The sequence below is a fragment of the Leuresthes tenuis genome, unplaced genomic scaffold, assembly GCF_036924035.1.
Source record: "Leuresthes tenuis unplaced genomic scaffold, fLeuTen1.0.hap1 SCAF_4, whole genome shotgun sequence".
Classification (NCBI taxonomy): domain Eukaryota; kingdom Metazoa; phylum Chordata; class Actinopteri; order Atheriniformes; family Atherinopsidae; genus Leuresthes; species Leuresthes tenuis.
The window spans coordinates 3,403,285-3,419,411 of NW_027325358.1; the positions used below are offsets into that span (position 1 = coordinate 3,403,285).

Consider the following 16,127-nt stretch of genomic DNA (forward strand, 5'->3'; position numbering starts at 1 on the left):
GTTCACACAGCAGTGGGGAAAGAAGATGTATAAAGTAAAGTTTGGTATCCTTATCGAGGATTAATCAGTTTTCATTCTCTAATCACACTTTTTATAAGAGCAGTTAACGTCATAACAAATGGTAAATGGGTTAGTTGTAAACTTAAGTCATGTGACATGAAAGCATCGTCTTTCAATTCAAAACGTTTCAGGACAAAATAAGATGATCATCCGGTCCTTACCAGGTCTTAGAATGAAGTAAATACAACAACTCGTGACATATTACACAGTGTCATTATTTATTGAACAAAAATGAAGACAAAATGAAGAAATAGTGTGTGAAAAACTAAGTGAACCCTCACTGCTTCCACAGGAATTAGGAGGGTAAGTAGCAGCCAGCTGCTGCTGATCAATGCTCTGATTAATTGATCATCAGTCAGTGTGAGCAGCTCCATAAAAGCAGAAGTTCTGTCAGTTTTCAGGTGTGTGTTAACATGATGCCAAGGAGGAAAGACATCAGCAATGATCTCAGAGAAGCAGCTGTTGCTGCCCATCAATCTGGGAAGGGTTATAAGGCCATTTCCAGACTATCTGGAGTCCATCATTCTACAGAGAGAAAGATTATTCACAGGTGGAAAACATTCAGGACAGCTGTCAATCTTCCCAGGAGTGGACGTCCCAGCAAGTTCCCCCCAAGGTGAAAAAGCCCAGAGCTACATCTCAGACTCTACAGGCCTCAGTTAGCATGTTAAAGGTTAAAGGTCATGACAGCACAGTTAGAAAAAGACTGAACAAGGATGGCTTGTTTGGAAGGGCTGCAGGAGAAAGCCTCTTCTCTCTAAAAAGAACATGGCAGCACAGCTTAGGTTTGCAAAGCTGCATCTGAACAAAGCACAAGACTTCTGGAACAATGTCCTTTGGACAGACCAGAGCAAAGTGGAGATGTTTGGTCCTAATGCACAGCAGCACGTTTGGAGGAAACCAAACACAGCATATCAGCACAAACACCTCATACCAGCTGTCAAGCACGGTGGTGGAGGGCTGATGATCTGGGCTGGTTCTGCAGCCACAGGACCTGGGCACCTTGCAGTCATTGAGTCCACCATGAACTCCTCTGGATACCAAAGTATTCTAGAGTCAAATGTGAGGCCATCTGTCCCACAGCTAAAGCTGGGCTGAAACTGGCTCATCAACAGGACAAAGATCCCAAACACAGCAGCAGATCTACAGCAGAATGTGTGAAAAAGAGAAGAATCAAGGTGTTGCAATGGTCCAGTCAGAGTCCAGACCTCAGCCTGACTGAAATGCTGTGGTGGGACCTTAAAGGTGACGTATTATCCTCTTTTTTTATCAGTTTTTTGAGGTTGAGTTGCATGAGGTAGGCTTTGATCGTTATACCTGTTGGTTTAAGCACAGTTTCTCTTGTCTTTGACCTGTTTTGACTCTTATGTTTTAACAGTCCGTTTTACCAAGGGTTCAACAGTCTGCAGTTACTCAGACAGAATTATTATCCAAAGATTATGAAAGCTAATATGAGGCTTTGGATGAACCAAATCTAAGGACTTTTTGATGGAGTGAGGGCTCCACTTATAGTGAAGGATCTCTTCACTGCCAGTATAAACATGAGGGATGATAACAGATGAAGCGTGTGACAGTATTTACACAAAGGTATCAGATTTCTTTGGGACTCTTTGGGTTTCTGTCCTTGAAGAAAAGACACTGTCTACAGATATTTCTCTATAAAAGTAAAGAAAAGTGCATTCATATTCATATTCAGGGTTCAAAGGGTTTTTTATGTATTTTCATGCTTTGTTGACTGAAAAGAGAGAAGTTGGTGTTTTCCAGTTTGGCCACAAGATGGAGTTATGGCACCTTTAACTGAAGGGACCATGTGGAGCATCTAAAGTGATATCAAATCCATAATCAGGGTTTTTTTTCACTCAAAAACATGTTGGATTGTCAGTTCTATGTGTTCAATATGAGAGAATATAAACGGTAAGCAGTAATCTTGATTGTTCCACCTGTTACCGCTGCTGCTCTGCACATGAAGGCTTTGTTGCTCCACCTTGTTGAAAATGAGTTCCTGTTCCTTTAAGGGATCGCTCCAACTTTCAATGTAGTCACGTTGCGTATATTCCATATCAGAGAAAGTCCAGTGGTGGAGTGTGGAATCTCCTGCTGCGAGGGCAGTTCTCCTCCGGGTGCTGAGCAAAAAGCAGGTAAGATCCCATCATCATCATCATCGCATTTCAACTGAAACAAAAACTAAACCAAAAGGGGACTTTGACATTAACTGCAACATGCAGACATGCGCTTCTCAATTTCATTTTGACCGAGTGAGAAAGTTCTCTTAATGTTGTATTTTCAACAGCTCGCTAAATGGTGAAAGTTAGACTTACTGTAGAGTTTTTGTCTGTTTTTGTCAACTGTTTATATGACTTTTAAAAGTTTTCCCACTTTGGGAAACTTTGTTAACTCAATTAAAAGCGATAAGAGGCTTGTTAACCGTCTTTAGAAATGCATAATGGGTTATTAGTTTTCATATTGTGGCTACAAGTGCAGGAGTCTGTCTCGCTGTTGGAGTAGAAAACTCTTTTAGACTCGCTCCTATGAACAAACCCAGCAGGAAATACATGTGCAGTGAGCATCATGCCTTTCTCATCAGGCTAAATGTAGAGACAGGGTCGAGCAATCAACCGTGGGCTTTCACCCACTTTTGTTTTTAATAAACTTCTTTTTACGCTGGCCAACCAACAGGAACAGTGAGATGCAACTGTTGCCTCTATTTCATCACATGCTCTGTTGAAATAGACGAGGGGTCTTATGTTCATCAGTGCCAACATGTGTTATAATGAATGAATGCGACAAACCCTGAACACCTAATGAGAAACCTGGTTTTAAGCGTCATAATCAGGAATGTGACTTGATCAGACTGCCTGTCGTCAGCTGAATATTGAAATTCCTCTTCACAGAAATTTCTTTCACCATGAGCACAGACAAACAGCCTGAGTTTACTTCCCCAGAGGGAGATGAGACGGGTGAGTATCGGACTCCTTGTCTCTTATTTGAAAGTGTACGTGATCAGTTTGCACTAATTCCCCTACAGAAACCGCCGTCCTGCGTGAAGCATCGAGCTGAAAGCCTGAGGCGTATGTGTGGAATTAGTGCAGCCTGCTGTGGGAAACTGAACGCTAAATTTGTGTCTCCGTAAGAGAAGAAATGGAGATTTTAATATTCCATGTTACACACTGGATTACTTAGTAGCTTGTAGTCTTTTACCAACTCGACACAAAAGGTTAATTCTGTAATTTGTTAATTTGTTTTAACCTTTATTCAACAGACATAAGTGGAGAAAAATTCATTTTCCATGTCTTCACTGACTAATTGTATTTAGGTAATAATGATAAATATGGAATCTGATGCAGCAACACTCAGTAAAAGCTGTTCCAGAGTCATGTTTCCCTTCAGCTTCCTTTAATGACTCTTTTTAATGGTTTTGGGAACTGAGGACACTGATTGTTGCAGTTTTTCAGAGGAATCTGTGTCCATTCCTGCTGAATCCCAGATTCCAGCTGCTCAGCAGTCCCTGGTTGCTGTTGTCTGGTTCTCCTCTTCATGATGCTCCAACATCTGCAGCAGGAGACAGATGTGGACTGCAGGCAGGCAGCCGAGCTCACACACTCTGTGTGTCTGAAGCTGCTGGAAGTCCTGCAGGATGAGGTCTGGCATCGTCCTGCTGAAATAACCACGGAGCTCCCGGGAAAAGACGGCACCTTGATGGCAGCATCTGTCTCTCCAGAACTCCAACATCCAGCTGTGCATCAGTGGTACCTTCACCCAGATGAAGCCCTCCATGCCCTGGACTCTGCTGCAGCCCCAGACCATCACAGACGCTGGCTTTAAACCTTCCTCTGAGAACAGCTGGATGCTCTTTCTCAGCAGTTTTTCCCAGAAGCAGCTGAAACGTGGACTCATCTGCCCACAGAACACGTGTCCACTGTCTTTCTGTCCCTCTGAGATGAGCTGGAGTCCAGAGAACTGGGCCGTGGTTCTGCTCAGAGCTGATATATGGCTTCCTCCTGGTGTGATACAGCTTCAGCTCACATTTCTGAATGCAGCCGTGGACTGTGTTGAGTGGAAATGCTTTTCCCAGCTCCTCCTGAGCCCATGTGGCTGTATGGATCATGGTGGCCTGACGGTTTCTCCTGCAGTGCTGCCTGAGGGCTCCGAGCTCATCCAACAGGGGTTTCTGTCCTTTATGGATCTTATTGATGATTCTATGACTGACTTTGGCACATATTAGGGATCCAGGACCCATCCTTGCTTGGAAAGACAAAGCATTCAGTGGATCTTCCTTGTATACCCAATCCTGACACCCTCACCTGTCACTAACGCAGTTACTTGTCTATTTCTGTTTTTTGTTTGTTTCTATCCCTTTTTTTAAAAAATGGGTGTCTTGGTGGCATTAAATTCTAGATTTCTTTTATAAAACCCCTCTTTTTTGTGTAAATGAATGAACAAATGACAGATTTAAGCTTTTGCTGCTTGTTTTGCTGGGGTTTGTATTCACACGGGCACCATTTGTCACTTTTTCAGAAGCTTGCGGGGATGTTGCAGAAGTGAAGTCACAGGAAGAGGAAAAAAAGGAGAGCCAATTCAGTGAAAATGGGATGCAGTGTGATGAAGGTGTCACGGATGCACGTAAGTGTACCCACTCATACATACATATGTATATATATATATATATGTATATATAGATATAGTCGCACTTAAAAAGCTTTGATATCTTTCCATTACCATTTGCATTACTGTGGTACAGCTGCATTTCCATCTGTGGTCAGCGAACACAGCGATGAAACTGCAGTACATTTTTCATTTAGTCTGGCTAATGTGCGCCTGTGGGTTTATTTTACTGGTTTCATATGCTAAAGTACAGTACTAAAGCAGTAGGAAGGTGTCAGATGACCTAAATATGTACATGAGAAAAAAACAAGGCTACATGGAATAAACCAGTGATGTAAGAGCGGCACGTATTGTAAATTAGCTGATGTGAAAAAGAAGAGAACATGGTGTTCAGGCGGCTGTCCTCTATTTCTGACTGGTAACCATCTACCCCTCTGGGTGCACTTCCTAAAGCTCTGCTTTGCGTCTGCTGCATCTCTTGCGGTTCACTGCTCTGAGACACTGGACTCTATATCGGGCCTCTCGGATCTCTGTGTGCAAAGTTTCCATAGCACCTTTGAGCGCCTTCCACAATACAAGGCGCTGCTCTTCAGCTCATCATCAGTCACCGCCAAGACCACAGTGTGGTTTCTGGATGGAACTGAGCACACTGGGGGTGGGTTTGCACTTAGCAAGAGGTTAGGTGAGAGGTCCTACAAGGCTGGCCCCAGGACTCTGCACATCAGCAGCTGTAGAGCTGAGAAAAACACTGAAAACTGTCCGACTGCTGACTGCTGCAAAGTTTGGGCTAAGATATGTGAGAAAAAGGTCAAAAACTAGAAACATGGAAGACTTGTAGAAATAGACTCGGGCGGGATCAACGTGGAAGTTCAGAGGACGTCTGATGCAGATTCACATCGAACTTTGCATGATTTTTATTCTCTGTGACAGAGTTGATTTAAAAAAACAGGCTGAAAGGTTTTTTTTTAAAAGCAGATGAGGAATAGATGTCATCTGCCGTGTGTTTCTCTCCTGCCCTGGTTCTAGTCACTGCGTTTTCAGAGGAAACGCTTTCCTCTTATCGCAAACACACATCTTTTGAATCTCTTTGTGACACTCTGTATCAGCTCAATTTAAGCTACCCACACTTTGGAGATGTAAATGTAATGTAAATGTAATTTATTTATACAGCCCTTTAGAACAATCTATTTCGGTACCAAAGTGCTTTACAGCAGATAATAAATAAAGAAAAGAATAAGTACAAAGCAATAAAATACAGCAAAATTGAATAAGATAATATAAAAGTGTCACCATACTACTGGGTATTAAAAGCCATCTGAAATAAGTATGTTTTTAGCCCTGATTTAAAGAGGCCCAGGTCAGAAATAAGACGCATCTCGGGGGGGGGGGCTTATTCCAGAGCCTGGGGGCAGCAACAGAAAAGGCTCGGTCACCCCAGGGCTTGTATTTTAACCTGAACACTTCCAGCAAAAGTTGATTTGTTGACCTCAGAGCTCTGCCAGGGTTACGGAGAGTTAAAAGCTCAGATAAATACGATGGGGTGAGGCCGTTAAGAGCTTTAAAAACAAACTTTAAAAGTTTAAAATCAGTTCTATAAAGGACAGGAAGCCAGTGAAGGGAGTTAAGAACAGGAGTGATGTGCACAGGTCTGTTAGTGTTGGTTAAAAGACGGGAAGCAGCATTTTGCACAAGTTGAAGGTGACTGAGAGAAGTCTGGGAGACACCGACATAAAGTCCATTTCAGTCGTCTAACCTTGAACTTATTAGGGCATGGAGGCTTTGGAGATGTCTTCGTACCGAATCAAAATATAAATGTAGAAGTGAAGACTCATCTTGGAAATTCTCCACATCAATCCCTCTTGTTACTGTTTCAACCGCTGCATGAGTATTTAAATAAATCAAAGAACTGAACTTGAATTAAAAAGTAACTGATTAATCATAACGTTTCAGGACAAATTGTTTTTGTTTGCGTCTCTTCCAACGAGTATTTTGTGTCTTTATCGTTTCCTACTTGCTCAGGTGTGATAAAGACCGAGGCCGAAGACACGGAAGGTCAGGAGCAGCATCTCAAGGCTGGAAAAGAAGCAGAGATCGTACCCAAAGAGGAAGCCGAGGGGGGGAGTGAGGATGGCATGGAGGAAGGATTTGATGAGGAGGACAATGATGTGGAGGGAGACGAAGAGGGAGACGCCCTGAACGAGCCGCAGGACCTGTCACTGGTGGACTACTCTCGCTACGACAGCGGCGCCCTGCCGGATGCCCACGCCACAACGGATACGGGAGCGCCGGCTGTTGCTGAAGGGACTTACGAGCCCGGAGCCGCGGCCCCCCGCATCCAGACGACAGGCAAGCTTAGCTGTGACATATGCGGCCTGTCCTGCATCAGCATTAATGTGTTGCTGGTGCACAAGCGCAGCCACACGGGTAAGCACAGGAAGACAGCCCCAACACCTGACCTCAAACAGTACGGCTGTTGATAGCATTTGAAACTGCTTTTATTGAGTGCATCACACATGACGTACGTGTCCTAACCGGTCTTACAGCAGTTGTGAAATATCTCCTGTTGTTGTTCAGTAATAAGCTCAAGCAGTAACGGTGTGATTTGATGGCAGCAGCTGATAAGTATTGAGAACAATCTGCTCAAAGCACTTTAACAGGATGGAAACTAATCATCGTCTTGGAGTCAAGAAGCAAACGTTTTCAGTCAGATCACCCTTCGTTTCTCACTGAGATATGCCATCAGCCACATGTGCACACACATAAAAGCTGGCACAATCATTTAAAAGTAGTGGCAGAAGCTCATCTTTGTCATTTCTTCCATCACTTTGTTCAGTGACTAAGAGGGAATTCTGAAAATTAAGATATTGAGGTCATCGCCCTCCCTGCGATAACCACGATCCTTACACTGCAGTCTGATGGTTTAACGGACTTATTCTGAGCAGACCTGTAGCTCAGTCACACTGTGGTTGTGCCTGAACGTCAGAGTGATGCCGCCTTCAGCTGAGGCTGTTTTCGACATCGAGTGCACAACAGACTTGGTGGTCTGAGTCGTGAGAATGCTGTTTCTAGGTTTCTGACAATCAAAGTAGATCTTGCTTTGTTCCCCTTTTAAAGATGGTTAATGATTCTGTTTTTGCAATTCACTGAAATACTAGGAACCAGAGGAGAACCTAAAAAGATGTTCTCTTTTCTTGAAAGGGGGGTCATGAGACGTATTTATAAATAGTCGGTGTCTTATCTGGAGTAGACGGCACGTTCTCTGTCTGGATGCCCAACCAGCAGCAGGGACAGAAGAAGAGAAGATGTTTGACATCTGAAAACACTATAGATTTTGCTCAAACTGCTCTACGTTTTGAGTATTGAGTCATTTTCGCTCGACCGCCATTTCCCCCGCCTGAATCTTCAAGCTGGGGGGGCTCCGACCGCCGTCTCCTGCTGCTCATGATTTTTTAAAGAAGCCAATAAAGAACTTTCAAAAGGAGAAGAGAAAAGAGAGGTTTTAAAAAGCACACATTCGGTCTTTTCTGGCCAGAATCGCACTAATTTTCCCGCAGCATCTTGAACCGATGATGGAAGAGTTGGACAGCGGTCTTCTCCTTCAGCTCCCAGAGGCTCCGTGGTGTGAAAACGATGAACCACCAGCTTCATTTAAAAACACTTTATTAAAAAGCAAAGATATCTGCCAACAGAGGGAGAAGACATGACTTCCAAAGTTTTCTAGCCCCAGAGACCCAACAGATATCTCAAAAACTGACTGAAAAGAATGGAAAAACTTGAAGTAAATTAAGTAAATAGGTTTGTTCGGCGCTCGTTTACTTAATTAAAACCAGGAATAAAAATCTTCGCGACCTGATGCAAGTGGAATTCTTAAAGTTTTTGCAGCATAAAACCAAATTTCCACCACATCTGTGGGTTGTTTGAAGTAGTCCTCAGCTGAGTGAGTAAATCTGCAGGAAAATCTGTTGCGTTATCAGCGTCGACTGCTCTGTGAAACCATGTGAACTGACAGTTGCTGTTGTTTCTCTCCCAGGTGAGAGGCCATTCCACTGCACTCAGTGTGGGGCCTCCTTTACCCAGAAGGGAAACCTGCTTCGCCACATCAAACTGCACTCCGGGGAGAAGCCTTTCAAATGCCCGATGTGCAGCTACGCCTGCCGCCGCCGCGACGCTCTGAGCGGGCACCTGCGCACTCATTCTGGTAGCTCCCAGCCGCACACTCATTATATGCACTGTTGGCATCTGTGGACTGTATCTTACTGGTTTGTCTCTATCCTTTTGACGTCTTCTTTTCCAGTAACACCCTGTAATGCAGCCTCATATGGTTACACTCATCACATGTGATAACTTACTCACTCACCTCTGGAAACTTCTCAATCACTTTCAGTTCACGTGTTTTAACCTGCAGACACACAGTCTTTAACATGCAAATCATCAGTTTTTTTCACGAAACCGCGTACTTAAGGAAATCGATGTGATTAACTGCAACTCCTGCTCACAGTGGAGAAGCCCTTCAAGTGCAACCACTGCAGTCGCAGTTACAAGCAGAGAAGCTCTCTCGATGAGCACAGGGAGCGGTGCCATGTGTACATTCAGAGCAAAGGTCTCGCTGAGAGAGGTGAGCAGCTGTCACACACACAAAAACACACACTTCACACCGATAGGTGTTAATGAAACCAGTCCATGTAAACACATTTATAAGTACACAGCAGGCGCAAAGCCTTTTTTTATGGCCTCATTAAGTTAATGAACTAAAGGCTAGAGCCCCATCATTACAGCTAAATAGGTTATGGCTGCTGTGGTATGAGGGCTCGACCGCTTCTCGTGTCTCTATCAGCAAAGAGGAAGCCAAATAGGGCAAAGGTTTGAGCCTGGCTGCCTAATACCAGTGCTCACACAAACAGACACCATCGGTGACTATGAACTCCCCCTCACGAGAAGCGCTTTTATGTACAGACAGGACAGTTGCACGATTGCAACATGGAGACAGTGCACTGTTTCTGTGGTCACCGAATGTCATAAGTTTGTGCTTGATAGTGCTCTAGCGGTGAGGAAGTACATCCTCATCCTGTGGTCTCCTCTCCTGCACTGATGAGGTAAAAAAACAACCAGGAAGTGAGGTCAAAAAGAGCCGCTGATCTCAAATGAAATTCTCGTTCCTCCCAGTGTGACTCTTATTTTTTTTTATACATTTTGACTTTATAGCCTCAAAGGCTCAGACAGGTGGACAGCTGCAGCTCAGAGCACTCATGGTTGTGCTTGAGCAACAAGAGGTGTTCATTTTCTCGTTGCTTTCTGTCAAGCAGAGGACAGCCACACATCCAGGTCTCAGATGGGCACTGAGCGTGCGCTGCTTCTCGACAGGCTCGCCAGCAACGTTGCCAAACGGAAGAGTTCAATGCCACAGAAGTTCACGGGTAAGAGCAGCAACACAGACAGAGACCTCAAACTGCTGACATACTTGTAGTCGAGCACTTCTATGAACGCATTTTTATGCTGTTTTCCACCAGCTTTTATACGCTTTTTAAAATGTTTACATGGTTTTGCTTTTTGCTGGGCGTTAAGCTTTGAAATACAGATATTTTGTGTGTTTTGTACATAATGTGAAGGCGTCTGTCTGAGCTTCTCGTTTGTCTGTCTGTTTATCTTCGCCGGCCTCTGACTCTTGCCAGGCAGGAATTGAGGGCAGAGCAGCTAACTCTTACCTGCACACACCACAGTGGTCTCCACTACCCTAAATTCTCTGCAAGAGTTGTGTCATAGGTGGAAAAAGGTAACCGTGCATGGTTAATTCAATTAATATGTGTCAAAATCCCAAAGGAAATACTCATCTGAATCTTCCCGGTTTTATTACTCACTTTGTGTACTTTGAATTAAACAGATACTATGCCTGAGAGGTGGATGATCAAAAGATAGCAGTTTCAGTAAATGGCTGAGTTGGCATTGCCATTTCCCAAACTTTATGAGTGCACACACTCAATAGCCTGCTCTCACCTTTCTGGTTAAGCTCAACGTCGGGTTGTAGTTTCACAATCACGCCTCAAGCTGCTGGTGCACACATACACCAAAAAAACTCCTACGTCTATCAGCTTGACAAATGAAGTGAGATCTTTCAGTATGACAACCACAGGGGAAAAGAGAAGTAAGAGAGTCTGCGACCGCAGAGAGGAGAGATAGAACAGGCGGGAGGCGAAGAAACGTGAGCAGGTGTCTCTTTGTCGATACTTCTGTAAAGCAGCTGCACCAGAGGCCTTCATCTGCGCCGTCTGCTTCCTCTCAGCCCTCTGTCCTATCCTGGCTCAGAACGCTTTAAAGCTTATGTTGTCCCATGAACCGGAGGTTCTTGCTCTTTTTATCTCTGCCTTTACCTCACACCAAAGAGAATATCCCTCAGAGCCCCGTGTGGACGTCTGTTAGCTCTCCCGTCTGTTAGCAATAACCGCTCTCACTGCTGTTTGCTGCCTGATCCATCTTTCTGGGTTGCCCTTGGTTGAAGTATGTGAATCCTCCTCCTGCTGAGCCTTAAATGCTCTCGTCTCACTGGTCTAGGCGACAACGGCATCTGCCTGGACCTGAGTTTTAACAGGGAGCTGGTGCACCGATCTGATGTGAAGGACCCTCCTGCAGGCTCACCCGGGCCTGACGGCCACCACCAGCAGCAGCCCATCCTCTCGGGCCCGGATGGCGACCCACCTCACTCTCACAGGCCTTACCCCATCCCACTAAGCCGTAGCGACATTAGCCCCATGCGGCTCACCAACGGCCACAAGATGGGCTTGCAGCATCTGGGCCTCCCTCACGCCGCGCAGCTGCCCCTCAACATGGACTCATTCCACACTGATGGCTCCCAGATGTCCCAGCCTGTCATGTACAGCTTAGGGCACCTGTTGGGGGGGCTGACTCACCAGAACGGCGTCCCCCACCCACACACCCAGCCCATCCCCTTGTCGCCTCTGGAGGCGCTGCGAGTTATGCGGGCGGACGGGGAGGCCGGCGCGCTGCCCGGGGCAGTGTACCCCTGCGGCCACTGCAGGGTGATCTTCTTGGACTACGTCATGTTCACCATCCACATGGGTTGCCACGGCTTCCGCGACCCGCTCGAGTGTAACGTGTGCGGTCACCGCAGCCGGGACCGTTACGAGTTCTCCTCCCACATAGCCCGCGGCGAGCACCGCCTAGAACTGAAGTAGATTGCACTCCTGCACACCGCTCTGTGGGGATAGACAGATTTACTCATATAAGTAGCTGGTAGTATCAGAAATGAAAGCATGAAGTAGCAGCTATGTCTACCCTGTGTGTGTGTGTGAGTGAGAACGACGTTGTGGGAGTGTGACGGGTGTTCTTAGTCAGCCAGAACTCATCTGAAAAGATGGCCTGTAAAGTTTTAATGCAGTAGTAATTCTACTTCTTGTCATGCGTGTATTTGTACGTAACTGAAGCCTCTGTTTGTATCATAAAGCCGTGTAACTTCAAGAAAATAGCAAAAAATTTGCATTTGTTGTGTACCGACTGTTGTTTTTTCTATCTGTGTAAAGATGTAAAAATAAAAGACAACCCTTCCTCCATCACACACCGACTGCATCATGTTGCCAATTCAAGACTGCAGAAAAAAATCCTATTATCTCGAAGGTCACATGTCTCTTTTTTGGGCTGTGGTTTTCAGAGAGGTGCAGTTCACGGCTTCAAAGGACACCACTTCACTTTGCACTGTGTGTTGGTTTCTCACTCCAGAATATTACACTCATTTTGTGCTCCCACAAGTTAGAAACACCTCGCAGTTTTGCAGAAATGTTTTGGTTTTTTTCTCACAGAATAGAAGCATTCGTAAGACGGACGGGGGGGGGGAAGGTAGCTTAAAGCTGCCGTGTTTCCTTACGATCCAGCAGGCAAAAGGATGAACTCTGTTCTGAAAAAAGGTGAAATTTGGGGGGAATATGGGTCTTTTGTTACTGGATTGTGTCTTTATTTCATTGCAGGATTTCGAGCTCACAGGAAATGAATGTTGGAGGATCAGACTTCTCTTGACGCCATCGTCCATCTGCTGGTGGACCTGTGGTACTGCACGGCAGAACAATTACTTTGTCTCAATGGTTATTTCTCCAAAGAGACAAGCATGAGAGAATTTCACAAACGCTATTTAAATCAGCAGTTTCACTCTCGCCTCACCCACGGGATGGATTCTGACAGATTATGCATGCCAGTAAATCTCCAGATACGGGAATTTATTTGTGTGAAGGCATAATTTAGGTAAAAATTGAGGGTTTGTGGGAATTTTTGAAATGACAAACTTTATAAACTTCCTCTTCCTGCAAAATCTGACTTTTCTGAGGGGAAATTTCAGTGAGCAGACAAAGTGGGTTCTTGACTCGCCACTAACTAATTAATCTTGGCCGTGGGTCTGGTTTTTGTGTGCATGTGGATGCGCTTCGCCCACACGCCAGCGCAGGAACTCGTTCACGCCTTGCTGCCTTCAGACCAAAAAGGGTGTTAGCTTTATCCAGCTGCCACCTCACTATCTGTCCTCTCCATCAGAGCCAGTTCCCTTTTCTCTCTTTGGGTTTGAAGAGAAGTGACACTTCTGAGGCAAACTGTCATCACAGCTTCGAGTCCATATGTCAGATTAAAAAGCCCAGTCATCCATTTCAACAGTAAAGTGTTGCAGCTTCTCTTTTTCCAGTTACAAGAGGAGGACTTCAAGGCATTTGTCATTTGAGTAGTTTGATGCTGTTGAGTAAGACTGTAACTAAAGAGACGTCGGGTTTGTTCATTGTCGAGTGGGAAGATAATAACTCAAAAAGAAATGGGATTTTGGTGTGAAAAAGCCAAACTCTGTTTATGAGTCTTAAGTCCCGTTTCCAACATGAAACCCAGGTTTACTCAGACCAGGCAGGAGCCAAAAGGCATCCATGACGCAGGTCCAGTCAAAATGAAAGGTTTTTGGTGACATCTGCTGACTAAATTATGTGACTCTGACTGAAGGCCAAAAACATGCTGAAATCTAAGCTGATTTATTTCAACTGGAACAAAAATGAAAGAACTCACTGAGTCAGAGAAATTCAATATGCAGCAGATTAACCGACTTGATTCAAATCTGAATCTCCTGAATGTTAGTTTTTTATTAATATACGAAAAACTGATTGTGTCAGATTTAAGATTCATCTGTGAAAACGTAATAATTTACATAAGACTGTCCCAATTCAGCTGCTGTGATGATGAAGAGACACGAAGCCAGTTTTTTTAGGTACAAAGTCAAAATTTTGGCATAATCAAAACTTTAAAACAGAACATCTTTAACACAACATTTTCAGATACTAAATCAGAATTTTTAGACTAGTTGTCATCTATTTTCAAGATAATGAGTCAGAAACTCCAGAGATTTTTAGTCCTGAGGTGTGAAACAAAGCGATATAAAAACAGCTTTACTCATGCTGTCACTGAGCTGAACAGCTTTTAGCTATATTATAACTATTATAGCTATATTATATATATAAATGCACATACCCATTAATTTATTTGCTCACTTATTCATCTATTCAAGTTAGGAATTAGTTTTTTGATATCAGATGAATTAATCACGTTATTGGCAGAGCACGTAAATCATCTTCTCATAATTATTTTAGGATTTTTAACAAGTTTTCAGTAGGTTTTTAGGGCTGTTTTATGTTGCGTTCACACTATGATGTGGATCACAGCCGATGTCATCTGTCTGGCTGCTAATCAGATCCAAGGTGCAAATAAAGAAAGTTTCTCAGAGAGATGTTGACATAATATGGTATAATTTATCATGAACTCAATCAGAGACACTAAATCAGAGGTTTTCAACTCAAAATCTGTAAAAATGATGACATACTGAGTCAGAATATCAAACATGTGGGATGCTTTGACTGAATCCTTCTTCTTGAAATGTTGAGATCGTCCAAATTGTTAAAAATCTTGGCAAACAAATGGCAGAAAGAAATATGTGACCAATAGTGTTTCTTCTTTTCTCTTGATGTCATCACAGTGGTAGAAATGGGCTTCCGTATTTCCAGGTCGGTACTTCAGATGGTGAAATACCCTGTAATTTGCGTCCTGTCTTTCTATAAAGATCCAGAAGATGGCGCTGTTCCAGCATAATTGTTGAAAAGAAGACGGCCAGCGGTTTTGACTCCTCGATCCACATGTTTTATCGTAAGCTGATTTGCGCAGTCGTTCTAATTAAATAAATGTGCAAAATAATTTGCCCACTTCGGTGTAAATGTGCCATTTTTCTTCGGAGTTTCACAACATGCGCTGAAAAATGATTTAACGCTTGAAATATCAACTTGGTACCACTGCTTTGACTTTTTATTCCGACCCAGAGGAATCAGCTCTGAGCATGCGCACTGCATCGCAGCTACGAGGACGGGGAAGACATCACGGAAAAAAACGTAGCACCAGCACCACGAACCCCACGCCGAGATTTGGCTACTCCGCTGCGCCAAAACTGCGCGGCCGACGCGGCCCACGACTATGCCTGGAGCGGCGGTAAAGTGCGGGACGACCACTTGACAGGCCTGGCCGAGGTCTGAGCCGTTGCCGGGAGGGGAAATACATTTCTTCATATGGGAGCAGCATGCGGGAAATGGTTGGTGGTTGCTGCGTGTGTTCAGACGAGCGAGGCTGGGCTGAGAATCCGCTGGTGTACTGTGATGGACACGGCTGCAGCGTCGCCGTTCACCAAGGTAACATTAGCCGCTGTTAGCGCGTAATTACCGGGCAGCTGCGGCCGCTGAGCCGGCGGCTGCGAGCTCGGTGCGTAGGTTTCTGGGAAGGCTGGTCGGTGTCTGTTTGTGTGCGTGTTGATGTGTGTGGGAGGGGTAGGTAGGCGTGCTGTTTGTTGTTTCCTCTGAACCCCCATGAGTGAGCGCTCAGGGCCGGGCAGAGTGACACCGAGGCTGGATGGCGCCTTGATGGCAGGTCCGTGTGGGGCTGACCGGCCCGCAGAAAGAGGCGTGTTTTCCGCGTTAACAGCTCCGGTGAGGCCCGCCGGTTTGGACACTACATTACTTTGTGTCCACTTGCTTTGTTGCGTTAATCCCACTTGAAAGAGGAGCAGATAAGTCATATTTCTGGATAATTATCAGCCCTCTCTGAGAGGCTGGTGTGGATTTTACAGCCACACCAGCAGGTTCTCATCTGAAATAAATGTGATTTTAGAAAGTCTTCAAAAGTGGGATGAAGCGGGAATACTTAAAAAGCTCCGTCAAAGTGGACTTTGGGCTTTCAGGCTTGTCAGAAACAGAACTAACAGGATGTGAGAAAATAAAAGGTGTGCGTGAAAAGTGAAATATTCCCTGTTTTGTGACCCAGCGTGCTACGGCATCGTTCAGGTCCCCACCGGCCCGTGGTTCTGCAGGAAGTGCGAGTCTCAGGAGCGGGCTGCACGTGTGGTAAGTGCCCGCATCCAAAACACACCCATCCATCCCTGTTCACCTGCCTGAGGGATG

The 16,127-nt window shown here is 44.9% G+C and overlaps 2 protein-coding genes across 5 annotated transcripts in view; both read left to right on the forward strand.

Annotated features, from left to right (window-relative positions):
• Positions 1 to 1,979: 1,979 nt before the first annotated feature.
• Positions 1,980 to 12,227, forward strand: LOC140305318 (zinc finger protein Aiolos-like). Of its 3 annotated transcripts, none has more exons than XM_072384128.1 (8): positions 1,980 to 2,198; positions 2,952 to 3,017; positions 4,576 to 4,680; positions 6,682 to 7,008; positions 8,693 to 8,860; positions 9,161 to 9,277; positions 9,963 to 10,076; positions 11,209 to 12,227. In XM_072384128.1, exons 2-8 carry the CDS (start codon positions 2,966 to 2,968, stop codon positions 11,847 to 11,849), a joined length of 1,524 nt encoding a protein of 507 aa, XP_072240229.1. In that variant the 5' UTR covers positions 1,980 to 2,198; positions 2,952 to 2,965; the 3' UTR covers positions 11,850 to 12,227. The 3 variants fall into 3 exon arrangements, with proteins under 3 accessions (XP_072240229.1, XP_072240227.1, XP_072240228.1); XM_072384126.1 differs by having other exon boundaries at positions 1,981 to 2,198; positions 6,682 to 7,086; XM_072384127.1 differs by having other exon boundaries at positions 1,983 to 2,198; positions 6,682 to 7,086; positions 9,966 to 10,076.
• The window catches only part of LOC140305313 (protein AF-17-like), a 28,752-nt gene continuing 22,976 nt past the window's right edge, over positions 10,352 to 16,127 (forward strand). Inside the window, exons 1-4 of one of the 2 annotated variants that reach the window (XM_072384117.1) lie at positions 13,236 to 13,417; positions 14,747 to 14,829; positions 15,002 to 15,362; positions 15,991 to 16,070. In XM_072384117.1, the coding sequence (XP_072240218.1) occupies positions 15,254 to 15,362; positions 15,991 to 16,070 (189 nt within the window). In that variant the 5' untranslated portion in view covers positions 13,236 to 13,417; positions 14,747 to 14,829; positions 15,002 to 15,253. Of the gene's footprint in view, positions 10,423 to 13,235; positions 13,418 to 14,746; positions 14,830 to 15,001; positions 15,363 to 15,990; positions 16,071 to 16,127 lie in introns of those variants that run through there. The other variant, XM_072384118.1, reaches the window with a different exon arrangement.

Bases quoted from the DNA above. Each gene is read 5' to 3' on its own strand.
- LOC140305318 (XM_072384126.1), top strand. From the start codon at position 2,966: ATGAGCACAGACAAACAGCCTGAGTTTACTTCCCCAGAGGGAGATGAG. The intron at 7,087-8,692 runs GTAAGCACAGGA...TTTCTCTCCCAG, and splicing joins GCACAAGCGCAGCCACACGG to GTGAGAGGCCATTCCACTGC. The intron at 8,861-9,160 runs GTAGCTCCCAGC...TCCTGCTCACAG, and splicing joins GCACCTGCGCACTCATTCTG to TGGAGAAGCCCTTCAAGTGC.